This window comes from Drosophila erecta, unplaced genomic scaffold (genome assembly GCF_003286155.1).
Source record: "Drosophila erecta strain 14021-0224.00,06,07 unplaced genomic scaffold, DereRS2 tig00000000-arrow-pilon, whole genome shotgun sequence".
In the NCBI taxonomy this organism is placed as follows: domain Eukaryota; kingdom Metazoa; phylum Arthropoda; class Insecta; order Diptera; family Drosophilidae; genus Drosophila; species Drosophila erecta.
In genome coordinates, this window is record NW_020825194.1 from 13,850,694 (window position 1) to 13,878,632 (window position 27,939).

At 40.5% G+C, this 27,939-nt stretch overlaps 4 protein-coding genes across 4 annotated transcripts; 1 reads left to right on the plus strand and 3 right to left on the minus strand.

Annotated features, from left to right (window-relative positions):
* Positions 1-286: 286 nt before the first annotated feature.
* Positions 287-2,506, minus strand: LOC6551896 (UDP-glucuronosyltransferase 2B10). The gene is made up of 2 exons (XM_001980575.3): positions 2,237-2,506; positions 287-2,177 (listed from the first exon to the last, which is right to left on the minus strand). Exons 1-2 carry the CDS (start codon positions 2,481-2,483, stop codon positions 871-873), a joined length of 1,554 nt encoding a protein of 517 aa, XP_001980611.1. The 5' UTR covers positions 2,484-2,506; the 3' UTR covers positions 287-870.
* Positions 2,507-11,400: 8,894 nt separating this feature from the next.
* LOC6551895 (probable aconitate hydratase, mitochondrial) lies at positions 11,401-13,961 on the plus strand. The gene has a single exon (XM_001980574.3). The coding sequence runs from the start codon at positions 11,467-11,469 to the stop codon at positions 13,816-13,818; it is 2,352 nt and encodes a 783-aa protein (XP_001980610.1). The 5' UTR covers positions 11,401-11,466; the 3' UTR covers positions 13,819-13,961.
* A 4,557-nt stretch (positions 13,962-18,518) lies between these two features.
* LOC6551894 lies at positions 18,519-19,189 on the minus strand. Its single transcript, XM_001980573.2, has 2 exons — positions 19,130-19,189; positions 18,519-19,069 (listed from the first exon to the last, which is right to left on the minus strand). The coding sequence occupies exons 1-2, from the start codon at positions 19,178-19,180 to the stop codon at positions 18,560-18,562; spliced, it is 561 nt and encodes a 186-aa protein (XP_001980609.1). The 5' UTR covers positions 19,181-19,189; the 3' UTR covers positions 18,519-18,559.
* A 5,516-nt stretch (positions 19,190-24,705) lies between these two features.
* LOC6551884 (UDP-glucuronosyltransferase 2B31) lies at positions 24,706-27,734 on the minus strand. Its single transcript, XM_001980572.3, has 5 exons — positions 27,661-27,734; positions 27,286-27,600; positions 26,960-27,219; positions 25,853-26,821; positions 24,706-24,761 (listed from the first exon to the last, which is right to left on the minus strand). Exons 1-5 carry the CDS (start codon positions 27,668-27,670, stop codon positions 24,723-24,725), a joined length of 1,593 nt encoding a protein of 530 aa, XP_001980608.2. The 5' UTR covers positions 27,671-27,734; the 3' UTR covers positions 24,706-24,722.
* Positions 27,735-27,939: the final 205 nt, after the last annotated feature.

The following is a 27,939-nucleotide window of genomic DNA, read 5'->3' on the forward strand; positions in this document are numbered from 1 at the left end:
GCGTCCCTCTCCACGACTCTTTTATTCCGACCAGGTAGCTGGCAGACCGGTGGAAAAAAGTAACCCGCAATTAAGATAACGTTCCCTTTTTTCCAGCGATACTTTTAACTCCGTAATTTTTGTGTACTTTGGCCAAAGTTTTTAGGAGTGGGCGTGGATTAAGCTGGAGCACCGCGGGCGGTAACTACGTTGCAAAAAACAAATGCCCTTAAATGCCTTTCATTTAATCAACCAAAGAAAAGTGTTAATAAACTGAAGAGACGCGAGGGGAATAGAAGAAAACTAATTAATAAATATCACTCATACGTCGTGTTGGACGATGTGCAAGCTGACTTTATTAATATGAAATTGCTCAAGGCCACGCTCTGATACAATCTCATTGCAATTAAGACGATGTAATTTATATGCATAACAATAATAATTCTATTGGCATGCATGCCTAGAATGTAAACAAATATAACGTTTGTGTTTTGAATGAAAAGTACAGAAAAATAAGATTGCTTGGTATTTTTGCTGGGACAAAGCTAGTAATTATGGGAAGTATTTAAATTGCAACTATTTGGTCGTCATTTCAACTTATATACAAATTGATAAGTTAATTATTTCCACTATGTAAGCTAAAACCTGTTTTTTAACCGAGCGTTATCAACAGCAAACTCAAACAAAAACATTCCCACAGCTGGTCAACTGATAGCACTTGATAGATTGATGAAAAAAAATGCCGGCCGGCAATGGTGTTCCCCTGTAACAAGTTTTAGAAACGTCAGTCCCTTGGAATGACAACCAACATTTGGCAATAAAAAATATAATTTCATAAGATAAGACTTATAAGATAGCCCTGTTTTAAAAACTATAAACAACAAATACCCTCTAATGCTTCTTGGGCTTATCAGCATGTGGGCACTTTTGTTTCTTGCCCCCCATTAATTTGCAAGATAACTTTAGGATTATCAGGGCGACTAGTAGAGGTACTGCCACAATCACAGCCAAAGTGTCCAAGCTGTGGAGTTGAATGATGTTGAGATCCCGGGAAGTTGCTCGCAGGTGGGGAGCACCATTGTGCCTGATTACATATTCCGTCCACCAGACAGCTCGATCGACAGCTGATTGCGGTTGATCACGATACCGCTCGGAAATGGCTGAGGATGCTTTGGCATAACTTGGATCAGTGAGCAGTGTTTGGATGGTCTTTTCCAGATCCTCTTGCTTCAGGTTGTTCAGATCCAAGCCCAATCCGAATCCCATTCGCTGGGCACGCTGCACATTCATGTGCTGATCATAGAAGCACGGCAATCCCAGTATGGGTTTGCCAAAGTAAACGCTTTCGGTGCTGCTCAGCAGACCACCGTGACTGATGAACAACTTCACATTCGGATGGGCCAGAATATCCGGCTGGGGAAACCATTTCTTGATCAGCACATTTGCTGGCTTTCCGGGCATTTCGTCATCTTCGAATTTCCACAGCACTCGCTGCTTCAATTTGGCAAAGGTTTTCAGCAGCGTATCTCGAGTTTCCTTTGGCAGATCCTTGCTCTTCACATTGGAGCCCATGGAGAAGTATATAACACCATGTGGCGAACCCTCAATAAACTGTTTAATGTCTTCTGGCAGCGGTTTCGGTGTGTGCGAGATTTGCATTCCTCCAACCTCAATCATGTTGGGCAAATAGGGTCGCGGATAGCTCAAGGAAAAGTGCTGACCCAGCAGAATCAACGTAAAACTGTCCATAACTTCCTCCATGGTTTTCTTTGCGTTCGGGAAATACTTTTTGTATACCTTCCTCATATGTGGCAGGTGAACTACGTGCCGATGAATGTCCTCCACAATAACATCATGGTGGTTTTCCAAGCGCTCCAGAAAGGTCATCCGATCGGTTCGCGGAGATGTCACTAAGGGGTTATATGATATGGGTGATATATTTCCAGCAGCCTCATCAATTCTCCTATCAGTTCCATAGCTGGAGAATCCTACCAAGGTGGCATTGAAATGCTGAGCCAAACCGTACAGCGGTTCCATTTGGACCATCTCCGCCAGCACCAGATCAAAAGTTTCCCCAGAATTTATCAGCTTCTTCACACCCTCGTCTTCCAGTGTAGTCTCGATGAATTTGTCCAATATGTAATCCATGGCATTGAGCTGCTGCCACAATAGTGGCACATTTAGCAAATTCATCATCTCTGTGGGTAAACAGATTTATAAATACAAAACAATGTCATTAGGCAATATCAATGCATACCTTCTGCGTAGTCATGCGCTTTGAGGGCCTCAATGAAGCGCATGTTTGGCGTCTCCTTGTTCTTAAAGGTATTAATAACAGTCACCTGGTGACCCCTAGCTGCCAGGGCTTTCAAGTAGGTCTCCACAAAAATGTACTGAGATCGACCCGGAAACGGCAGTGTAGCCAAAATCTTCGCACTTTCTGTTTCGAGCGGCTTGGCGCCCAAAGCGCAAAACACGATCGCTATCACAGCCAATACTCTCATGATTACCGAACGAGTCTCTTGCAGCGACTAATTAAGCAGATCGGTCAAGCTTTCCCTTATATATATACATATACATATGCGCTTAGCTTTTGATGATAGTAAATGAGAGAGCTTTTTCAAGCAGCAAATACCGCCCATTCACGGTGATAAAGGGCATTTAGCATTTGCATTTTCATCGGCGTTACTTAATAAAGAGAGACAATCGACTTTCAAGAGTGAACCCTCGGTTAGGGTAGTCCATGCTCGACATTTCATTCGTCCGGCAATCACCCCAACCATTATTATCTTTATTGATTCCAGTAGGTTTGCTTATGAAATAGCGCTTTATAGCGCTAGACAAACTATTTCACTTTTTTTTTAAAGATGGCCAAAGACTTTGAAACAACTTGCAAAAAAAGGTGTAGCAAGCATCATCGCTAAAACAGATGAGGTTAAACTTTACGATGCTTTATGATATTTTTGGGTATTTATAAACCGCTAAGATTATGTTTTTGTTTTATGTTATGTTTATGATTCTGATATCGGTATTTATGTAATTTATATACAGCATAAAAACCACTGTTTTCTTTTTCCGATATTAATTCCCCAATTTGTGCAAACTACTTAAGGTTGGCAAACTCCCCGCGGGCTTTTAAAGATCTTCCCGTGGAGCGGAATCCGAATCCGCTGGACTGAGTGCTGGGCAAATTCCCCGAAGAATGTGCGTGAGAAGTGCAGGCCAAACAAGCGGAGCAGGCAACTAAAAACAAAACGCACAACAGGGAGCATCGCCGAAAGACGAGAAAAGGGCTCAAAACGAGTACCAATGCAGCTGGCCAGTTGGGAATTTACGCCGGTGGAGGTGGGGAAACTCGGCGAAGCATAAAGGCCAAAGAGCTGCCTAAGAAAAGAAATTATTTGCTTAAGCGACGGCAAAGGACCATGTCCGGAGCTTCCTTTTTCCCGGAACAAAGCACACACCCGCACATCCACACACACACACACACAGCCAGACAAAGAACAACAAGAATGAAAATAAGTAGAGTGAAAACAGGAGAAAGGAAACAAAAATGAGGAGAAAATGTAAAGTGAGTGGGCCTGAAATATTAAACTTTTATGCACGAAAATTTTTAAGTGTATGTCCGGCGGGAAAAATTGTTACTGTTAATTTATAAATAAGGTGGAGTTCTTATTGTGGGCTTCTGACGGAATGTCCGCCAGTTGGACCTTTCCGAAACTCCGAAACCCCACAGTGGAACTCCTTTATAACCAACCAGGACCAGGACAACCACCACCACCTCCACATCCCCGGCTATTTGTTTTCACTTCAATTTATTTGCTTTCTTGCGCACATTTTCACTCCTTAGTCCTTGTTTACTCCTTTCATCCAACCCAATACCATCTTTTCCCCCACTTTGTCTTCACCTTTTTTGTTTTTTTTTTTTTTGTGGGTCTCCAACCCTCTGAGCTCTTTAGCCCCTCCTTTCTGTGGCCATTTCCTTTGCCGTTTATTATGAGGCTTTTCCTTTGGTTGGCCCCGGATCGCCTTGCAACTTGATTCAATTAAGTTGCCTGATTATTTTAGCTAAAAAAAAAAGTGATACCTAAAAAAGGCCAAAAGGCTGGCGAAATAACCACCTCTTTTTTTCCCATTCTTCGGTTAGCAATTTTAATTTTTTAATAAAGGGCATGTGTAAGGCGAGAACTCTACAAGTGGGCCATCTTGTGGTTTCTGGTGCCCTATTGTATTGGGTTCATCATCATCTCGGCGTGGATGGGGTCGGCTCAAGTTCGTGGCGAGTCAACAACTGATCCGGGGTTAAGAAAAGGTCAACAGCAGGCTGTTCACTTTTCAACGGATATTCCCGAGAAGAGGTCCTTCTTAATTGTGAAGTGTAAGTGTGCATATAGAAAAAGGAAGAGTTTACCAGTATCTTTGCAAGAGGTTTATATTTTCGTGGGATTATTCAAATCATTAACTCTTTTTATTCACCATTAATCTTCCAATAAATTAGTTTCTTAAACTAAAATCAATTATGTTAGTTTAGTTAGTAATCGTAAATTTGTTCTCGACAAATGCAGTTTGCCCATCTAACAAAGCGATAAATTAGTACTTAAGCTGCCACACTAACAGACTGAAATCTTAACTGCTGGGATACTGCCTGAAAAGGAAACACTTGGCTTTATCTCTTTTGTGCACTAAATGCTCTTGGCCTTTATTCGACTGGTCTCGTCAGTGGAAAAGCCTGAACAACATTAATCAGGCTTACCTTGTCGTGTATTTTTCCCAACCTACAAACAACCCACACATGTCTGACTACCATGGATGAAAGAAATTATCCGGAGGGCCGAACAACGAGTGGCAACAGCTGCCACATGGACGATGCTTTAAGTGCAAATGCAATTTATTTGCAACAAGCACTTGCTGCACGAACTATGCAACAATGGCTGGCCAGGAATTGAGATTGGAAGTGCCGAGGCACAATTTGCCCATAAGTAAAAATCATTTTTCATTTGTTTTCATTTCCGTTTTATGAAGCATTTTGATTTCTGCATAGCATCCGACTTTCTCACACCATTCTCTACAATTCCATATCTTTTCTGCCTTAGACTGCCGACATTAGAGAATGTTAAGTGATGGGCAAAACTGCAGTTTGGCAAAAGGACCTCGGACCTAGCTGCTGAATACCTGAAAATCACTCGACCAGGAGCAAGTTGAATCCTTCCAGGATACTAGTCTGAATATTCGCTACATATTCACTTGCTCCGAGAATGCCAGTCAACGTTGACAATCGACTTTTATTGCTGTTGAAAAAGGCTAGTAGAAAGGGAAAAAAAATAAGAAAAACAAGAGATCGGAAAAAAACGGAACGAAGCCCCAAAGAAACGCATGGATGCACTAAGGGAAAATTTCGAAAGTATATTTTAAAATTTACAAACAAAAAATCATTTTGTTTTCTTGTTCGTGCTTTTCAAATACAAAACTGAAATTTAAAACCAATACCCATTATGAAAACACTAAACACAGTAAAACCGTACATACAAAATAAATTATATTTACATATTAGAAACATATATATGATTTTTCTCAATGTGCCAACGACATTGTCGACTCCCAGTTATTACGTTTTGTTTAACATTTCAGCAAATTACACTGCATTGTCTAGAGCTCAACTCCAGAGTGAAGTTGAAGTCACCGTTTTCTTTGGGGATTTCCCCATTCGACAGCTTTTCTGACATTTCTTTTTTTTTTCGTCCTTTTCGACGTACTGACCTCTGCCGGATTTCGAAAGGAACTTGTGCAATTGCATAAGCACAATTTCCGGTTAGCACTAAGAAAATATCTGCAGCAGAAAAGCAAATGGAGATGTTATGGGGTCGGGATTTCAAGTTTGCTTGCTATGTAAATTACACTTGCAACTAGATTTTGAGTAAACGAGGCATAAAAAAAATATATTTATCCTTGATAATTTAAGCTGCAAAAATAAACTATAGGTATCTGCAAGTATAGTATATACTCAGTATTTTCTAGAAATAATTTCAATTTGTTTTCCCCCTATTTTTGAAGACATATTTTTTGACCAATCTTTTCACTTTCATCTTCACACCCGAAATAATTTTGTATCTGTCTGTGGCAAGGACATCCAAAAGTATGCTGCACTATTTTTGAAGCCACTGACAGGAAATTGAAAAAGTGCGGGGCGTGAACGGAAAGTTCAGGAAATAAGAAAAAAAAACCGCTTTCCCTTAATTAAGTGCGTGTGTCCGGGTAGCCATGGAACCAGGAACCCAGGGTACCAGGCTCCCACAAGTAAACAACGAATGCATGAATTCACCGGTCTCAAGGTAAAGAACCGGAGTCTAAGTAGCCCGGAAAACCACCGCGGTGGTATTTGCGGTGGTTTTGCCGCCGACCAGTGGGTCAGATGGTCAGTGGCCAGGCATTGTTTCGTGTCCATTTCGCTGCGCTTGACTTCGCTGCTCGACGACCTCCGACCTCCAACTTCCAACTTCCGACCTCCGAACTTCAACCTCCAACCTCCCATTTTCAACCTCTCAGGGAGTTCAACAACATTACGCCACACAGTTGAACAATTTTTTCTTCGCGTTCCGTTTGCTTTGCGTTTCCAACTGCTGCTGTTTCTGGCCAAGTTCACATTGTAATCCATCCGGGGAATAATTATTGTGTACATATTAATATAGAAACCGGGGAAAGCCAAGAGGGTTTATCGTTTAGCCGCGATGGACGGCATTATGATGCCCCTCGTAAGTAAATGGAAAATGGATGGTCTATAAATTCTCGCCCTTGGTTTTAAAATTGCGCTAAAAGGTTGTTTAAGTGAGCCTCAAAGAGGTGTACAATCTTTATGGATCTTATTATGGTCAAGTGGGGTTTAAGTAATCGGGTTGATTTTTACTGATTTATGCGTCATCATGAAAGATAAGAGAAGTGCATTGAAGTCTAGAGAGTTGAATATTTCAACGAAAAAGGAAAAACTATGGAACTTCCAAGCTTCATAGGAAATAAATGTTTGACTTGTAGAGAAAACTTACAAAGTCACTCTCTCACACACTAGCATTAAAATAAATCCTTAAGCCCTCTAATCCATTATCAAAACGCAGGGCTGGGTGTAATCCATTAGGAACTCTAACTCATTAACCGGTTTTAAAGGTCCAACTTTATGCACACACGCACACTCAGCAGCGGATTAAGCTACCAGGTTTATGCCACTAAATTGCTTCGTTGTCGAGCATAATTTATGCATTAAAATTGCATGCAACGGAGAAGTTGACTCTAAACTTGCATCGTACCGTGCTGCAAATTAAATCTAATTATGTGCGGCCAGCAGCAGGAAAAGGGGCAAAAAGAAAAGGGGGAACACAGGGACTGAGTAAAAGGGGTTTTTGTTTGGGTTCGGACAGGGCTTTCTTTTTGTCAAACTGACCCGCACAAATGCGTCTATTGACTGAAACAATGCAGACAAAAGCGACGCAGCAACTGAGCCGGGATCATGAAACGGGAAGCGGGAGTTGGGAGTTGGGAATCGGGGGCTACTGCACCTGGAGGTAAACCATTTGAAACAGGTGCACCAAGCTGCTTCCCAGTGGAATTGGCTGAGTTGAGTGATAAAGGCGGTGGTGGCGCGGGCGGAAAGGTAAATAAACAAAAGAGCTAAGCTACACTGCAAACAGAAACGTTGTCCAATCCTTGGAAATATTATCTTTCAAGATTATGTTGCTTATAAACTTAACCCCTACTTTAAGAGTGTTCTAGCTGTAAGTTTTTTAATAAGGATAAAACCTTGACTTAATTAATAATGAGCTATAAAAAGAATAAGCTATAAATAATAAGCTATACAAATAATAAGCTACAAATAATATGCTATAAAACATTTATAAACATATAAAAATTCTCTAAATAGTGGAAAAACATTCGAGTTAAAATGTATGGTAACTAATAATGTTAACTTATGTTCAAATCTCCCTATTCCGCAGTGCAAAAAGGAGAAAAAGTGCCTGAGCTCGGCTTGCGCCTGAATTGAGCTCATGAATGGATTGCCAAGAGGGTTTACCAAAGGGAACGAGGCGAGCGGAAAAGCGGTCAACTTATGGCTTAGACGCATGGCAAAAATCCATATTTATATATATGAATGGAACGTGGACAGGGACATTGAAGTGGTCAGGGCACTCCTGTACTCCTGCAAAGTGGGTCCTGGGCACTAGGTGCTGGCGACAAGCGAACCAGACCGGATCGGTTTTGAGGACTGGGGATTGGGGTCTAGGGTCTGGGGACTGGGGACTGGGGACTGGGACCCGGTTACTTATGCTTCAATGGAGCCCTGAAACTCGGTGCCGCAATTGCGGTAAAATATGTTTGCACAAAAGGAAATCGGCAAAGCCACGTGTGCAGGAAATGCTGAATTTGTCTGCTTGGCGCGCTAAAACAAAGCCCCACTCGAATGAACGGCAATTCCCGGAAACGCATTCGATTGGATAGACAGAGATATCCATTCGGTATGGCCAAGAGTTTTAGTCCTAACGAATGATAAAGGATGAACGTTTTGGCAATTGCTTATCAATAGTTTGTGTTAATAACACTTTATGTACTGAATAAAGATTTTGAAGATTACATATTAAGCTTGATGGCTCGTGCGAATCCAATTATTGACAGATATTTTTTGAATTGTTTTAATACTAAGATAATGCCTGCATAGTTTTAGTTAATATGAAATATTTCTTGCAAACGAGTTCGGCATAGAACTGGTTCTGGGAACAGGCTGGCAAATGTGCGCCGTTTTTTCCGGGTATTATTGCAATATTGCTGCCAGTGCGCCGAAAACTGTGCTATCCCGGGCTAGATGGCAAACTACGGCGGCACTTCCGCCGCCACTGCCACTGGCACTCCGGTGTCTCTCGCCTTCCTGCTCATCGGCGTCTGGACTGGACTTTGGGGAATATTATTGAAAAGTTTTACCGCAAGCTGTGCCGAAGCGGTGCGGAGAGGAGCTCACTGCAAAAACAACCAACGTATTGTTCGCCAATGGATGGTATAAACCCACCCACCCACACCCACCCACGCCCGGCAAAAAGATTCGAATAAAAAATCTGGAAAAAGTGGGGAATAATAAAAGGAGAAGAAGAAAGCGAGGATTAAAAATTTTTGCCAGTCCAAAGTTTCAGTTTTGTTGCAACTTTGGCCACCGACACCACAGCGGCCACACCTACATACAGCTCCTCCTCCGACCACGCCCCCGCCCCCGCCACCGATTCCCCAGATCAGTCGTACATATGGCCATAGTTCGTTCGCCCACATTTTCTTTCTATCCCCGGGCACTAGTACATAAATTTTGCCGGCAATTTTCGGGCATTCGCCAAATCAGACATCAAGTCACTAAAGTATAAAAAAGAGCACAAGCAGCTAAAACTTCGAATCGTTCCGGTTATGTGAGATATTTTTCAGAGTCCTAAACTATTATTATGCGATTAAAATATATTAAAAAGATATTTATGTATAATAATGAATAACAAAGTTAAATCTATAAGATCTAAGTTACAGAAACGAATAATATGTCATTTTAAGGAATTTAAAAAATTATAAACACCTATATGAAGAGTAGATAAATCCAATCAAGCGCTAGGATTCCCCTTACACCTGTAAGTTTCTCTTATTTATAGCCGAAGTTTAATACTTTAAATGGAATAACTTATGCCAAAGCGAATGAGAATTGTCGAGGCAAACACTTTGAGTAGGACACTTTTTCGGCCAAGGCCAATGGACAAACGCAAATATATTTAAGCTAATTGCATTTTCCTTTCTGGAACTGGAACAGGAGCATATGATGATGACCAGCGGGCAACGGAGGCACGAGATTGCGAATCTAATATGCGGTGGCAAATGACAGCGCTCCAAACTAAGCGACCATGTGTTTTGCGATGAAATTTGCACAACCTTGACATTTTCAGCCCCCCCAATCAAATTGACCCACCGCGCTCTACTGGATGGACAGAGAACGATGAGCTGGTCGGATGGCTGGTTTCAAATTTCCAATTCGATGTTGCTGACAGCGGAACAAGCACCAATCGATCAATTAAACAGATTAATAATCAACGTTTGTTCTGCTCACAAATCTATTGGAGGCATCGCCATCGCGATGGAAAAAATGCAATAATTTTTCACGATTTTCATACTTTGTCAGAACTATAATGTAGCTTTCACATTTTGCTAACTAAAATCTTGAATCTTTGTAATAATGCCAAAAATTAAAGGATTATTATATACATGGAGAACTCATTGCATAAACAAATGTTATTAAGATTGTAATAATGCCAAAAACTAAAGGATTATTATATACATGGAGAACTTATTGCATACACAAATGTTATTAAATTTAATGCTTTAAAAATGAACAAATTATACAGGTTGGACGCTCATTATCTTAAACATTTTTTAAAATATTTGGCTTTATGGAATTGTAAGGAATTTTATGTTTTTAAGTGTAGAGGGCAAGCGGCAAAGTAGAAAAAGTTTTGCGGTCAAGAGTGTGTGCCAAGTAGTTGCCAATCAATTTTTGGCATCGTTACGCTGCCTACTTATGTGGGTGAAATGGGCGGAGGGAGTGGCAGGAGGACAATACCATTGCCATACAGTATAACCAGGAGCCTTTGGTAGCGAGAATCCACCCTGAGCAGCAGCAGGCTCGTCAATGGCATTGTGGCCAGCAGGCACGTCGATTTCAATTGAATGTGGTGCGGCCAACTACCAATGTCTCCTGTCTCCTGGCGCCCGTCTCCTGTCCGTTGTACGCTGTCCGCTGTTCCACATCCACATCGTCATCCCACATCGCCCATTATGACACGATGCCAGCAAACCAAACACAATCACAGGAGGATGCAGTGCCCACCGTCACACTCACTTGCAGTTGACACTTTGGTAGCAGGCTCCCTACATCCATGCATCCCTTGTCCTTCTGTTTGTCATCCGTCCAGTTTGCTGGCACTCTTCGTTTCGTCTGTAGTTGACTGTCACTTGGCCTATGCCATCGATGTGTCCTCCTTGCATCATCCTCCGCAGTCGCACGCCCACTGATTCACTTGCAACATCAAATCCGTTGAAATGCCCACTCAGCTCAACCTTTGGATGCCACTTTGCATCTGCAACTGTTGGTGCGAATCAAATACGCACGGAACAATGAGCTAACCCAATAAATGTGAGTATAAGTTTGCCGCAGGTGCGCAGTCTGTTTAATTAATAGGTACAGTAAAGCAGTTATTGAAAGATGTAATTAAATCTTAAGCTCTCTGTTTAAAGTTTAACGAGAGTAGGAGAACGGCTACAACGTAAAAATATCTGAATGCTGACTAAATAAAATATGTTGTATAAATTACGATTTCCGATCCAAGCAATCCATTTTTAATACTCGCTAGTAATTCACTCAGACCTCAACGACACAAGCTGTTATCAAATAAACCAACAAAATTTGTGCAAATACAATAATACAATCAAATGGCTCAGCGAACACATAGATATATATGTTTGGCGGGTTCCATGGTGCGAAACTTTCATACGGCGCGATTTCCACGATGTGATAAAGTACCAATGTCAAATTTCGATGCTGGAATTCCCTTGCCCTATAAGAAGTTAAGGGAAAATCTAGATTCCATCAAGGGCCGACTGGGTGGACCGCTGACCTTGTCGGAGAAGGTCTTATATTCACATTTGGATCAACCGGATACACAGGAAATCGAACGAGGCAAGTCCTATTTGCGATTACGACCAGATCGCGTTGCCCTGCAGGATGCGACTGCCCAGATGACACTATTGCAGTTCATTTCGTCGGGCCTGGAAAAGGTAGCAGTTCCATCCACCGTACACTGCGACCATTTGATCGAGGCCCAAATCAGTGGCGACAAGGACTTGGCCAGAGCTAAGGATCTGAACAAGGAGGTGTACGATTTCCTTTCCTCGGCGTGTGCAAAATATAACTTGGGTTTTTGGAAGCCTGGCAGCGGCATTATTCATCAGATCATTTTGGAGAACTACGCATTTCCCGGCCTCCTGATGATCGGAACTGATTCGCACACTCCGAATGGCGGTGGATTGGGTTGCCTGTGCGTTGGAGTTGGTGGTGCAGATGCCGTCGATGTGATGGCAAATATACCCTGGGAACTCAAGTGCCCAACTGTGATTGGATGCCATCTCAGTGGCAAGATCAGTGGGTGGACTTCGCCCAAGGATGTCATCCTAAAAGTGGCGGAGATTCTGACCGTTAAGGGTGGCACCGGTGCCATTGTGGAGTACCATGGACCTGGTGTTGAGTCTATTTCCTGCACGGGCATGGCTACCATTACCAACATGGGAGCGGAAATCGGTGCCACAACTTCGATATTTCCATTCAACGATCGCATGGCCACCTATTTGCGTGCCACCGGAAGAGGTGCCATCGCTGAGGAGGCAACAAAAAATAAAGATCTTTTGGTTCCGGATGATGGTTGCAAATACGATAAGGTTATCGAGATCAATTTGGACACCTTGGAACCGCTGGTGAATGGCCCATTCACTCCCGATTTGGCACATCCCATTAGTAAACTGGGTGCGAACTCCGAGAAGAATGGCTATCCGATGGAAATCAAAGTGAGTCTGATTGGTTCCTGCACGAACTCCTCCTACGAGGACATGGGACGGTGCGCCAGCATTGCCAATGACGCACTGGGTCATGGCCTAAAATCCTGCATTCCATTTAATGTTACCCCGGGATCGGAGCAAGTTCGAGCTACAATTGCGCGGGATGGCATTATAGATGTCCTTGAGAAGTTCGGTGGCACTGTGCTGGCGAATGCCTGTGGTCCCTGCATTGGACAGTGGGATCGCAAGGATGTGAAGATGGGAGAAAAGAACACCATTGTCACGTCGTATAATCGCAACTTCACCGGTCGAAATGATGCCAATCCGGCAACACATTGTTTTGTTACAAGTCCGGAAATGGCCACTGCACTGGCAATCGCCGGACGTTTGGATTTCAATCCGATGACGGATGAGCTTACGGATAAGGATGGCAAGATGTTCAAACTAAAGGAACCGCACGGTGAAGAGCTGCCTGCCAAGGGCTTTGATCCCGGAGAGGATACCTATCAGGCTCCCCCCGCAAAAGGTGATGATATCAAGGTCAATGTCGATCCCAAGTCGGATCGCCTGCAACTCCTGGAGCCGTTTGAGAAGTGGGACGGCAAGGACTACATTGATTTGATGGTGCTAATTAAAATCAAAGGCAAATGCACCACTGATCACATTAGTGCCGCCGGACCCTGGCTTAAATATCGCGGCCATTTGGACAATATATCCAATAACATGTTCATTGGGGCCACAAATGCTGAAAACAATGAAATGAACAAGGTCAAGAACCAGAAGTCAGGTAGTTTCGACGCCGTGCCAGCGGTGGCTCGGGATTACAAGGCCAACAAGATCCGATGGTGCGCTGTGGGTGAGGAGAACTACGGAGAGGGATCCTCCAGGGAGCACGCTGCCCTGGAACCTCGTCACTTGGGCGGTGTGGCCATTATCGTCAAGTCGTTTGCCCGCATCCACGAGACTAATCTGAAGAAACAGGGCATGCTCGCCCTGACATTCGCCAATCCCGGTGACTACGACAAAGTACAGCCATCGAGTAAGATTTCGCTACTCAATCTCAAGGACTTGGCACCCGGCAAGCCCGTGGATGCTGAGATCAAGAACAATGGTAGCTCTGACAAAATCCAGTTGAACCACACCCTTAACGAGCTGCAAATTCAATGGTTCCAGGCCGGAAGTGCCTTGAATCTCATGAAGGAGCTGTCCGCCAAGGGTGGCGATAAGAAATAGTTTTCATCAATATTAATTTTACTAAATTACTATGTTTTTATCTCATAAAGAGCATAACCAGTACTTAATAGTTTAAGTTGGCAACCGGAAGATAAATATACCCTTGTACAATTATTCCGAAAATAAATCAACTTTACATAAACCGCAGGACACTATAATGGTCCGAACTTTAATGCCAAAATGGCACATGAAATTCCGAAAAACTAAGCCGAAAGCCAAAATAATTCAAAACTAATTAAAATCCATTTAAAATTGCACCCAGCCTGCAATGCAGAAAAATAATAATAAATTTTCCGACTTAAGCTGCCCAACTTTTTTGTCAACTGAATGGTTGCCTGGGTGGAGCAGTGGGTGAATGGGTGGTCCAGGGTGGTGCAGATTGGGGGCAGAGTGGTGCAGTGTGGGGCAGAGGGACAATAAGCGACGCTTATCAACGGTGCCAACCGAAACTGTCACATGCATTGTCATTGTCACAGGGGCGGGTGGCTCAAGGGGCTCAAATGGGGGTTTTCCGAGCAGAGGCCGTGCCATATTTGCATTTTGCTTCTCGCTCAGACACAAGTCTGCTTGTGCGTAAGTGTGTGTGTGTGTGTTTGGACGTATGTGAGTTGGCATAGAAAATTATTTGCTACTTTTAATTAGTGCCAAAAAGTCATTCACAAAATCCAGGGAGGAAGGAAGGCACCCAGTGAAATAGCTATAAGAGGAGGTAGTGCGCCTGCAGAGCGAAAGGGACCGCTATGGGGAAGGCGAAAGAGACAGGCAGAGGATATAGGAGAGCACAAGTTCACCGAGCAAGTACAAAAATGTCTATATATATCTGTATGCCTCTCGCTCTGCGAACTGTCACTGCTTTTTGCGGCAATATTTGCACAGCCTCCGACTGAATGAGCGGTTCGTGAATGTGGTGTATGTGGCAATACAGTGCGTTTCATCGCAATATGGCATCAGAAAATCGGCATACAAGGCGAGGTTTATACGCGACCATCTATTATTCAGTTTACAGTATTCATAACTCGTTATCTATTTAAAGCCAAGTTAAAAGAACAAATTGTTGAATTAATTATGGTATAATACGTTATTACTCAGATAATACATATTTAAAAAAGAGTTCCATCAATTGGATAATTATCACTCACTAATGTGTCAACTATTTAACATGGTTTCGAAGCATTGCGTGTTTTAATAAAAACTGCTATATTAAATAGTTAGTCAGGCGACCATTGATTATCGGCTGATAATGTAACAATTAACAAAATATCCAAATAATTTGCGCTCCTGTTTCATGATGAAAAATTGCCTGCACCAAACAATAAATTTTAATAAGCAATTAATAATTACTTATCAGTAGCTAAAAAGGTTAGCAATCACATAAAGTCAACTGTTGTTTAATAAACCATTTAGCTCACCTTTTATTTTTTCAATGCACCGTTCGCCCCAAAGCAGCAACAACCCCAATCAAAAAAGCCAACAAAAAAAATTATAGCAATTTAGCCCGGCCTAAAACCGAAAATGTTCAATTATTAACCCGTAATGTAGGATGTGTATGGCTCAGGGAGTCCAGTTGGTAAGAAGTCTATATATAGACTATGATTTTTGTCAAATTGCATTCAATTTGGCCAGAGCTCGGACAGGACTCTTTTGTATCCTGGCTGCCACAAGCATTTGTATTTGTATCTCTGTATCGGCTGGATCTCCTTCCGCCTCTCCATCTCTTTCGCTCCAATCGCCACCCGTCTCTTTCTGTGGCCAAGTGCATGGCAAATGTCACACATGCAATTCAATTTGAATTTACAATATTTCTAGCTTCAAATGCAGGCATGTGGTTGCGTGTGTTCAGCTTGCCAGCCAGGCACTTCATATATGTCTTGGTCTGATGCCGTCTGCCTTCTGCCGTCTCTCTCTACCGCATTCGCACTATCTCTGTCGCTCACTCCCCGATCTGTTTGTCATTTGCATACTTTGCACTTAAGTGAATTTAATCTTTCTCTTCGATATTTTTGCTGCCCGAAGCTAGCTGAAAAATGTGTTTATCTTTTGTATGGATTTTTAATGTCATCTATTGTATCAAGGTCCAATGCACTACCATATTTTCTTACCCACTCTTGTTATTCCTGTTCCTTGCTTTGTTTATTTTATTAAAATTTTAATTGCTTTTTGGAAAATGTTTTGTCAATGCGTAGACGCAGCAACAACGAGTTCATTGATATACAGCGATGAAAACGGAAACATTCTAGATATTTTTATGATACACAAGCATGTATTTTACCATTTTCCTTTTTACTTGGCTGGGTAAGAACGGATTTTCGATTGAACCGGCATTTTTAGCAAGTTTGTCAGTTTTGCCTGTCTGTTAAAACGTAAGAGAATAATGGGAAAAAGTCTATATTGAAGAAAAATGTTGAAGGTTTACAATACTTCTAGAGCTTTGGCGGAAGCCGGCAAATTTATATTCATAAAAATATTCTCTGTGATTGATTGTTCTACGCATCAATTGCAATTTATTCCATAGTTATGAAAATTGGTATTTGGAATTTTGTATTTTGCTTTATTGTTTCCGACAGTTAGTTCAATGCAAAAATGTATATGAAATACATTCCTTGATTAACTCGATGTTATATTTGAAATTGCAATCATATTTCCATTAACTACTTTAGCAAACTTATATCGACTCTAATTGTTTGGGGGCCTTTAAATAAGCCTCCTTCTCTTTGCGCTCTTTAAACTCCTATAAAATGATCGAAATAACCCCCAATATGTATAAACACCTCCTTTCCCAGATTAGGTCGCCATTTGCCAAGCTACAATAAGAAAATTACACGCTTGACTCGAACCGATAAACGTAAATCACACACAAATGACAACTGCCAATAACCTCGCACAAGTATCCAAAACAAAAGAAAACCGCAAAAAATAAGATAAATTTGAAAGCAGGAACACAAACAAGCAAAAATCGAACGAAAATAAAATGAAACTCGCTCTCAACACATAAATTGCATTTTGGCCGCTGGCGAGGTAAACAGCCACAAATGCCACATGAAAATAGAAGAAAAACCACAGCGATAGAGCGGGCGGGAAAATAAAGCAAAACTTGACAATAATCGAAAAATTATTTCCACACATTGTGTGCTGGCTGAGTAGTGGAGGCGGCGGGGGCGTGTCAAATCAAAGAAACAAATAAAATGAGGAAAAACAAGGGAAAATCCACAGTGCACATAAACCGGTGGCAAAAGAAAAGAGCACGAATTAAGTTAAGCACTTTTATTTATTATTAAAAAAGTTTTCATCTGGCAGGGAGTAGAAATTGTACAAGGAACACACACATACACACACACACACCGAGGGTGTGGCGAGGGAGAATCAGCTAAATCTGCACATAATGCTAAGAAAATCCGGAATTTATCGTACCACTTAGATGGAGTATCATATCTTTGTGTTTTTCCCCGTTTCAAAGGGGTTAAAGTGCGCACTATGAGCACAATAACTGTGGTCTAAGTTTGAAAGTTTTAAAAATAGTTGAATATATTATTAATATATTATTATTTGGTTGTAAGCACACATAAGGTATATAGCATTTGTATAATATTTTGTAAAGAATGCTATACAAAAATATACACAAATTCTTGTAATGTTAAAGTAGCACTACATAAATCAAGATTTTATACCCTTTTTTTCTTTTTTTAAATTGATTTGATATGCCACCCCAAAAGATTTCTTATATCTGGAAAGTAAAAATGCAGCTTATTTGAATGACTACCGCTACCACTGTTTTCCCAGTGCTTGTGCATTCATAATATAACTGTTGATTATTTCGCCAACACGCACTCGACAAAAGTGAAGCAGCAACAGCTTCAGCAGCTTGGACTGTGAAATCTGCGAGCAGGAATCTGGCAACGTGGCGTATGCGCAATATTATTAGATATTGAAAGCAGCCATCGATGATGATGGCTAAGTGCTGCTCCGCTCGCTCAGCCCACCCTTTCCACAGCCAAAAAAAAAAAAAAAAAATTCGAAAGCAATTGAAAGCAGCCACAGCAGCAGACATATGAATTTTTTTTTCTGGCTCCCTTTAGCACTCGGAATCGAAATAAACCTCCTTTAGTCCTGGCAACCCCGCTCATCCCTTCGCATTCATGTACTTGGAGCATGTGTGAGGTGGGGGTTATGCGATTTGGATTCGGATTTGTCTGTGGGCGTGTCTTTGGCGGAAAGCTATGCGGCTCCATGGCTCCATGGCTCCGTGGCTCCTGCAGATGAAGCTGTATTAAATCGATGGCAATGTGCTAAATGTGTGGCAGATTATTTATTAGTGTAATGGCTTTAAATTTGCCAGCGCAGATGCTCAAATCAAGGATGCTTTTCTCTCCGAGATTTATGCTTGTGCTTCGTAAATCGGGTATGGCTATTTAAATATTACGAATAGATGGAATTTTTATACGTTGCCAATGAGTAGAAAATTATTGAGTGTAAGACCCAATGCAAATTTTACATGGTTTTGAGAAAGCTTACAGCTTATGAAAATTATTTATGTCTCATATTTACAAATATATTATAGAAATTAGCATTGATATCTTATATTATGTTACTTTTAGACTTTTTTTTTTCTATATGAAATATTATTACGTGCATATTAACTTCTTATTTATCTTCGAAATATGTGAATGTTTCAATAACGCCATAATATGTATATTTGCGCTTGTTCAGCATGAACTTTCTACTTTTCATATACGTACAAAAAGGTTTATTTTCTGAAATTTACAGCACGGTCTTCAATGGAGCTGGTAATATTATACGTGCCAACAGCAACATTATCCTTATAGAAAGTGAAAGAGTGTCGACAAAGGCCGCGACTCATTATTACTGGCCAATTTGTAACGTTAATTGTAACATTTTTTAAATAGTATCTTCCTTTGGGAATTAAGCAAGTTGTTGTGTTTATATATAAATCGGTGTTAATGCCATATTTGACGCAGTCCCTCAAATAGAACCCGTATTTTTCATAGACTGCACAGACTGCATCACGTAAAAGTGCCATAGGAAATTTCTTATAGTTGCCATCGCGAGCCACATTGGTGTATGCTTCCAAATAAAATTCATAATGTTCATTGTCAATATCCTCGAGAATATCAAAAGTGCCATTCAAAATACGCTCACGACCAAGCACTCGAAGATTTGAAAAATCAATTGGAAATGCGTTCTCTGAACTGAGCACTGATACAAAAAACGCCTCATACGACATTGTTCTCTGGAACTAGAGTTCTAAATAATTAATTTCTCAGATTAAAAAAATGCATAATCCTTGTATAATTACCAATGACTTCGGTATCACTGCGAGTAAAACAAACACTGTATATTTCAACATCAGAACAGGAGGTGAATTTAACAATTGAAACTCATAGTCAGTTGTAGTTTTCATATTTATAGAAAACGTTTCACTTAATCCTCTTTAACGTACGTTAATCTAACATGTTTTAATACATTTATTTAATTAGAGATTATAAAACACATTAACTAAACACGAAATAAGCATGCCATTAATTATAAATAGAGCGTATATAATGTTTTCATTCGGATTTCAAAAAGTACACAAGCAAATTCAACAAAATTTATCAGAAAAATTATCGAAAAGTACAGAATGCCATGCCTTTAACCCTTTAGCATCAATGTTAGCAACTTATCTGTCACACTCCATCTGCACAATGGAATTGCTTCCATAGTATTTTCCAAACTCATTCGCCCCTTGCAGCTTCTAATCTTTTTAGCCATTTGGCTATTTTCAATTCGTTTTACCCCGTTCGGGTGCTGTTTTATCTGGCCACTTTCAAAATCAAATCTTACAAATTCACAACTGACAAACAAAAAAACAAAAATCCGAGAAAAATAAGTGCGAAAAACCAGCAGAAGCCGAGAGTAGAGTAGTGCAGAAAAGGCAAAACGAAAAATCTAATAAAAGAATAGCTCAAAATCGGTGTGTAAAAATCAAATAAACGCTGCAACTGCAACGGCAGCCACTAAAGGGAAATCTTGCCCCCAGCTGAGTTTTCTCTGGTCGGGAAAAAGTTTGTATTTCGCCTTGCGCCAAGTTTTGTGCGTTTTTAAATGGCCCAAGCTGTGCTGGCCCAAACAAAAACCAAGAGGAAAAGCTAGGAAAACCATTGGAAACACATGTCCAGCCAGCGGACGACGACAAGAGCCATGGATCTGTGCAAATGTTTGTGAGCTTGGATTTCTTTTCGGTCATTACATTAAGTTGGCTATCTGTGAAGATTCGCTGCTGCACAGCCACACAAACTCCCCGATATCCACATAAGTGGTATTTGTGCTTGTGCTTTCTGATTGTGCTTTCTGCTCTTGCTTGGACCTCCAGATGGGGAGCAACGGCTGCTCCTAATGGTCAACGATTCGTAATATTTTTAATATTTGCTCAATAAAATGTCAGACAATTTTTGTCTCTGCCACTTAGACTCATTACATTTATTTGTACGGTTGTTGCTTTGTTTGTGCTTAGCAACTTCTCTGCTACCATCCTACTGCGAGTCGACGTGGATACGGTAATGCTCTTTAGTAAATTATCCTATATTATATCCTGAGTTAATTATACAACAAAATACAACAAACTTTCCTAATAAGCTATAAGCAAAAAGGATTTCAAGCAATATGTAAATTATTTATGTTAGTTCTCACTTACCACGCGAATTTATTAAATGCAAAGTTATCTGCGTAACTTTTTGTTGCGGAATACTCTAGAGTATATTGATCCCCTTAAAGAAAGGCGAGACATTATTCTTCATATGCGTTGGCCAGGGAAAGCCGGATAGCAGATTTTCCCGAGAGGGCGGCATCGTGTAATCCTTTTTGTAGTTGACGCAAATCCTGTTGCTCTTTGCCAAGTCATAAAGTTTAATTTAGTTTTAAGCCTTTCAACTGGAAAATTGCATGGCTGTGCCAGCGGAACAGAGACAGAGTGATAAACGTAGTGTACACCGCTTATCTCTTTCTCTTTCCCGCGCGACAACAAAAACAAATGCCGTTGACCGCAGCCTGTCATTTCGTCTTTGGCGAGAAGGGGACAGATAGCTTAAGCCCCGGCCCTTGCTGCACTGCTCTAAAATTAACACACGTTTAATATGCAAGTCGTGCATAAATTGCATTGTTGTTGTTGTTGTTGTAGCTGCTGCTGCCACTGGAAAGAATACGAATTTTCATCTTCCACACGCTTTTTAATTTGCCATCTGACGTCACGACGCTGGGCAAGTGCAACAACAATGACCACATGTCAGCGCCCTGCGAGAAAGCCCTGTGTGTGTCCAGTTTTCCATCTTTTTTCCCACCCGCTGCCACTTTTTGCCAAAGGGAAATACGTGCCCGTCGTCTCGTTATCATCATTATTATTATTATTATTATCGCCACGACGGCCGGACATTAACGTTGATGCGCTTTAATTGGCAATTGAGGCGATGCAGGGTTCTTGCACACGATCCAATCAGAAAACTGGCACTTAAGCAGCTCGACTGCAGTAATTTGATTAAATGTGGTCCACCGCGTTACTCATTTACCGATTCGATCACTTTTTACACTACTACGCACTCGATTTCCACGTTGTTTTTTATTTAATAACACCCGATTTACCACTTTCATTTCGAATGTCACATGTAAACACAGAGTTGAATTAAGTAATGGATAATTCTAAACACTAGTGTTGCAAAACACCAATGCAGACCCGCGAAATTTGAAATATGTGATGATCAGCTTGCTGATTAGTTTAAATGTATTCATTTTTATTTGTCTTTTAAACAAATTAAAACCAATACAAAAACAATAACAATAGCAAAATTTTATTTTCTCCTTTGGCCAATCTATTCACACAGATTTATGTATTTTCGCCCAATTATGTCTGTTTTTGGGCCAGCAGGCGAGATTTGCGGAGTTTTGAGACAGTGCCAAATTTCTTGGCAGTCGCATTAACGACAAATGTTGCCAAGTAAATTGGCATAAAACAAATCGGCGTCATCATCGTTATTATCATTCCCTCTCTTCCGGCCGACTAATTAGATTGTTCTGCTAGCTCGAAAACAACCGGCGAATGGCAGTCGAAAATTGTTAAATAATTTAAAAAGAAATTAGCGTCCATTTTGTGTGTGAGCCTCTATGTGTGTGCGGGTGTGTGTGTGCAGACAAAACATCATGGAAATAAAAATTGTAACCAATTTCATGCATAACAGTTAAATAAAATTTAATTTAGCAGAAAAACGAAGCAAATGGGAGTTAAAATGGGGGCAACACGAAAAAGAAACAGCAACTGCACAAATTGCCAAAAGAAATAAAAATCACAAGATAAAAAGAGAGCAGCTAACAGTTGTGGCCACACTAACAGTTCATGTTCCTCAGGCTTAAAATAAAAGGCTCAAAATGCACATTTCATAAAACTAACTTAAATATAAATTCCTTCGTATCTATATGACCCTTAAGATATATTAGGAAGAGCTGAAATTAATATGATCTTAAAAATATATTTCTATCGTTATTCGTAAATTAATTCATTTATAAAGATTATAAACTTTTATAGTCATAATAACAAAGTAATAAAATTCATGAATATTAAATTTATAAAAATCTTAAAAATAAAAATAAAATTGATTTCAGATTACAAAATTTAAACATAAAGATCTCAACTGTAAGCGGCAGAAGTTATAGTCGTTGGAGAGTTCAAGAAAATAGACAACGAGAAATGAGTCGACCATAATGAAGTCTTCATATTTGTGTAGGAGCAGCAACAAATGAATGCCGTCAACATTTATTATTAATTTTAATATTTCAAAGAGCTCCGGCGAGCCAAAGCAAACAAAAACACTTTAAAAAGAATGCGCCACATTTATATTTAGCGGAAAATGGAATAAAGTAACTTTAATATGGTTGGCTCATAGCCAATCACACTAATTTGATAACTTTGTTGTCAGCCGACCAGCATACCAACAATGTTTTTGACTATATAATTCAGGCATTTACCTTTTCATACACCTCTCGTTAGCCGCCAGCAACAACAATTAACTTTTAAACCACAGCCAAAGGCGGAGCAAATTTAATCAATTTATTTTATGCTCTAAAAAAACATTGAATTTTACTAAATGCGCTTGAAATTCGGAGTTTCATCAACTGAAAACATTTTGCTTTTGGCAAGGCTCGAAGTCTTGAACTAACATTTGATTGTTTAACGAAATTAAAATGGGGTAATTTATTAATAACAATCAACTTAAAGCGTTTCAACAAGAAAATCTTTAGTTTTTGTGTCTATAGGAAGAATTTCTTTGCCTTGGTTTTAGCACAATTTTCTATGAATAATATTATAAATACTACATTGATTTTTATCCAAATAATTAAGGCATATGCATACATATATAGTTAAGAATTTACGTAACTGGTAGTTTTGATTTGCCTTAAAAACCCTCTAACCCTATAAAACACTCTAATCAAAACCAATTTAAATACAATTGAAAAAGTACTCAAACAAAGACGTCGATCACTGAAATGTTCTTTTGTCTAAATGGTGCAGTAAACTATCTGTCATCTTCTTAATTGCGCGTGTTAAAAATGCCAAAGCCGAAATCCAAAAGACAAAACGAACTTAATTTCAACGACAGCCAGAAATGAATCGGTGCAAAAAAGGTCCTTTAACAAGGAGCAAGAAAGCAAAAACCAAGCAAAAAAGGCATCGACAATGAAAACCACAAAGCGGCGCTTTTGTTTGCCAGTGTCGCATGCAGTCAATCTATATATGTATTTGTCTATATGTGTATGTATATATGTGAGTGTGCGAGTGGGTGTGTGTCGCCTGCCAATCAACTCAACAATCGCAATCAATTTGCCCCGCTGCATAACCCCCCCCCACTACGATTTTCCCACCCTATTTTCCATTTCGGGCGCATTGTCATGGTGCAAGTGCAACTGTCATTCCAAGCGCAATCTCTGCATATGGCTGAAGGGAAAGGCAACGGGGGGTCGGCTGGAAAATGTGTGATATATCAGGAAAACCAAAAAAGAACAAGAAAAGTAACGCCTATGGCGCCGCAGTGCACTTTTTAATTACGATACTGCGACATTAAGGACCGCAGACATTACATGCATGAATCATAGCCCAAAGGTGTTAAAAAAACGAAAGGAAAACGTTTTTAACCCGCATGTGTTGCTCTTAACAATAAAAAGTGCCTTTTAGTTCGATGTTCATGGAAAAAAATCACTGCAAAAAAATATACAAAGCTTAATGCTAGCTAATACATTTTTTTTTTGTTACATAGACTGCTGCAGCAGACCTAAGAACCAGCATTACAATTTTCGAAATTATAAGCATTATACGCGAATCAAACTCATAATACGCATACGCAGCGTTGTACCGTCGCACACACTCGTAAATTTGCCATTGTTATGCTAAATTTATTTGCCCCCACAGCCATCTGTTGTTGCTGTTGTTGTTAACTTCATCAGAAGTACGATTGAAACGCAGCTTCCGTTTCCGCAAAATGGCTGTCAATGTGTGAGTGAGGTTGTGCGGTGGCGGGGGGGAGGGGAAGTGGTGTGCCGGGGAAATTCCACTTTGCCTGCAAACAAATCAACTTGAACTTCCGTTTCATTTCGCTTTTTCTTGCCATTTCATATTCTTTTGCAACTTATCCCTCCACCCTCTCCCCACAATTTGGCAAAAAAAAAAAATAAATAAAAAACAAAACAAAAAACCCCACTCAACTCTCAATTTTTATTTTCCCTTTACTGTGCATTTCGGCGACTTTAGCGTAAATTTACTTTTCACTTTCAGCGCGCCATCAAAAAGTTTTTGTGCATAGCTAACTTTTTGGCTCACATTACGTATATTTTCCATATTTTTGCCTGCTTCACTTCCTTTTGCCTCTCGTTCAACGTGTCTTTTCAATGTCATTGCACACGCTCTTACACTGAAAAAATAGTTATATTTTGGTTAAAATCGTTAACGGAAAATTTCCTGGCAGTATATATTTTAAACAAGGGAAATACTAAAAGTTATTAATTCATACCAAATACAAAAATAATACGTATATGTATAAAAATAGAAAGAATAATAGAACGTGCCACGCTTTATGCCCAGTGCAAAAACACACTCGGAAAAGCTGTCGTGTGTGTTGCGAGAGGGGAAACTCTGTCTTTTTGGCATTTCATTTCCTTCATTTCTGCCGTTTTGCACCTCGGAGCGGTTTCCTCTACTTTATTTTATATTTTCTTCTTTTTTAAGAGGGGAGGAAGCGTGGCAGTGGGCGGCTGGCACAGTGGCACTCCTTGAGTTTTTCTATACTGACTCACTCGTTCTGACTGATTTTCCGCGACCTACGTAAGTTGATGCTGCTTAATTTAATGCTCGAGTGCCTATTTAAATTTTGGCCCTCATCGTCTGCATTTCCAATTTTGTTTTGTCATTTACGTTTGGTTTTATTTTCCTCTCGTTTCGTTTCGTTTCGTTTCGCATCCTTGCGAAATCAATCAGCGGCCGGCACGTGTGTGCATTGATAACGTGGCCAATAATAGGAAAGCGAAATGTATTTTTGGCAGCCCATGAAAATACATCTCAACTTTTCGATGCGAGTTAGCGATTGTTTGTGCGCTGGGTGGAAAAGATGAAAACAATTTTGTGCAGCATGCTGTTAGGCAGTAATTTGCTTGTGGCATCCGGAAATGGTTGTGCCACCATGGAAATGGAAACGGGTGGCTAGAAATTCAAATGTTTGGCAATTACAACTGTTTGTTCGAGATAAATTCACATTATGGTTTTTGCAATGATCTGAATGGTATTCAAGGCCCTATCATTTACTGGTAATGAAAATAATAGCAAAGCATATTTGAAATTCTTTACTTTACAAACTTACTTATTTTTAATAAAATTTTTAGACTTTTTCTTATACAAAAGTACATAGCTCTATTTCTAGTTGCGTTTAGCCTTAGTGCTTTGAGTTATCTCTCCTCTAGATAGTTTTTTGTTGAGTAGCTTGAAGATGGTAAAGGGTAGTACAATTACCAACAGGAATGCTGCCCCGAAAATGATCAGAAGCACATCCACATTGTGATACTGCCACCAGTTCAGTCTTTGGGACGCACTCTGCAAATAGGCAGCTCCTTGATGGCGGGTCACGTGTTCCACCCAGTATACCGCATTTTCCAGTGGCGTGTGCTGTTGATCCCGATATCGGAAGGACATGCCCTGCACCACTTTCGTGTAGGAGGGGTCACTGGTAATTCTCTCGATGGCTTTGCGGAAATCGACGGCATTCAGCGTCTTGAAGTCCAGCATGATGCCATAGCCGGTTTGCTCGGCATGAGCCATGTTAAAGAACTGATCACTGAAGATCGGCAATCCGATCACGGGTTTGCCATGATAAATGGACTCGGTGGTGCTCAGCATGCCTCCGTGGGTCACAAATGCTAGCACCTTGGGATGTGCCAATATGTCCGTCTGTGGAAACCAGTCGGAGATGTACACATTATCCGGCTTGTTGGGCAGTTTATCCAGCTCAAATTTCCACAGAACTCGTTGTTTTAGTCCACGTAATGCACTCAGGATCTCTTGCACCTTTTCTGGAGGTAAGTCCTTGCTCTTGAGATTCGAACCCATGGAAAAGTAGATTGCTGCATGTTCAGACTCATTAATGAATCTCTCGATCTTCTCGGGCAGTGGACTCAACTTTCCGTCGATGTGCATGCCACCCACTTCAATCATGTTGGGTGAGTACGGTCGTGGAAAACTTAGTGAAACATGTTGATTGATGAGCACCAAGGAGGCGTTTCGGCGCATCTCATAGAAACACCTTTTGTTTCCCGGAAAGAACTCCTTGTATAACTTCTCCTGATTCGGTAAGTAATAATAGTCCAGTAGCAGCCTTTCATAGCCAAGAAAAGCCACGTTCAAAAGCCGTTCGTACAGCGACATGTGATCGTTGAAGGGTAGCATTATGTGGGGCACAAACGAAGCAGGAGCGGGAGAACCAACCTGAAAAGGAAAAATGTATTCTAAAATGTGAATGGCTAACAGAATGCACTTCTTCAAATTTATAAAATTGGTAATGCTTCATATAACTTAATAGTTTACTTTTTGTTTGTCAGAACTAACTTGGAATCCTTTACTTACCATATCTGTGATAAATGTCAGACCTCCACCAGTGCTCAATCCAATGAGTGGGGCATTAAAATGCTCTGCCAAACCATAGTGGGCATCATTATAAAAAGTCTCACATATAATCGCATCGAAGCTTTGGTTGCTCTTCAGAAATTCCTGGAAATTGGAGTCCTCGAAGAGTCCTCTTGTGATGCGGAAACCCATCTGATAGTGATCAATAAGTTTCTGAGTCACTGGCTTTTGGATCGATGCCCACAAGGCCGCAATGTCTCCTAATAAAAGCAAGGGTTTAAAATAGTATAAATAAAATAAGTATATTTAGTAATAATTGTACTTACCCCCCATGACATTGATCACATTTGGCACATTTATATCAGTATAGCCAGAAATGGGTTTCTTCACAGGATAGACGGATACCACGGTGATGGTATGTCCAGCCTTGACCAATCCCTTGGCCAAGGCATGACCCACATTAAAGTGGGAACGACCGGCAGAATTTAGAACCATCAGATAGTTGTAGCCACTTGAGTATTCCAAGCCACTTAGTAGACCCAAGATCAAGGTGAATATACGCATGGTGATGAAAATCAACCGGCGAACCAAAAGCCAAACTGAACCGAACTGAACCGAACTGAACGCGTTGCTACACACCACTGGAAATAAATACCGCGCTCAACATGGATTTATATAGATATCTGAGTGTACATACATACATACAATCATTGTGAAATCAACTTTTGCGTGAGGCCCAGCATGGAATTGGCAGGAGCCAAATGGTAAACACACAATTTCGATTGCGGAAAATCGTGTTCGTTAGTCGACTGCTGAATCCCCTACAGCTATAAATAATGGACAAAGAATAACTTATCATTTGATCATGTGTATTTTAAGTACTTGTACTATATTTAAGTACTGTAATACTACTTACAATAATACATTTTAAGTAGTGTCAAAGTAGTGTATAAATTAGTTTAAAGGGTTTTAATTGTGAT

Excerpts from the sequence above, each read along its gene's own strand:
- LOC6551884 (XM_001980572.3), bottom strand. Across the intron at positions 27,220-27,285 it reads TGTGATCAATGTCATGGGGG|GAGACATTGCGGCCTTGTGG; the intron begins GTAAGTACAATT and ends TGCTTTTATTAG. Across the intron at positions 24,762-25,852 it reads TCGGGGCAGCATTCCTGTTG|TGTAAGAGCGTGTGCAATGA; the intron begins GTAATTGTACTA and ends CTATTTTTTCAG.
- LOC6551895 (XM_001980574.3), top strand. The coding sequence starts at position 11,467 with ATGGCTCAGCGAACACATAGATATATATGTTTGGCGGGTTCCATGGTG.
- LOC6551896 (XM_001980575.3), bottom strand. The coding sequence starts at position 2,483 with ATGAGAGTATTGGCTGTGATAGCGATCGTGTTTTGCGCTTTGGGCGCC. Across the intron at positions 2,178-2,236 it reads AGCGCATGACTACGCAGAAG|AGATGATGAATTTGCTAAAT; the intron begins GTATGCATTGAT and ends GTTTACCCACAG.
- LOC6551894 (XM_001980573.2), bottom strand. The coding sequence starts at position 19,180 with ATGTTGAAATATACAGTGTTTGTTTTACTCGCAGTGATACCGAAGTCA. Across the intron at positions 19,070-19,129 it reads CAGTGATACCGAAGTCATTG|TTCCAGAGAACAATGTCGTA; the intron begins GTAATTATACAA and ends TTAGAACTCTAG.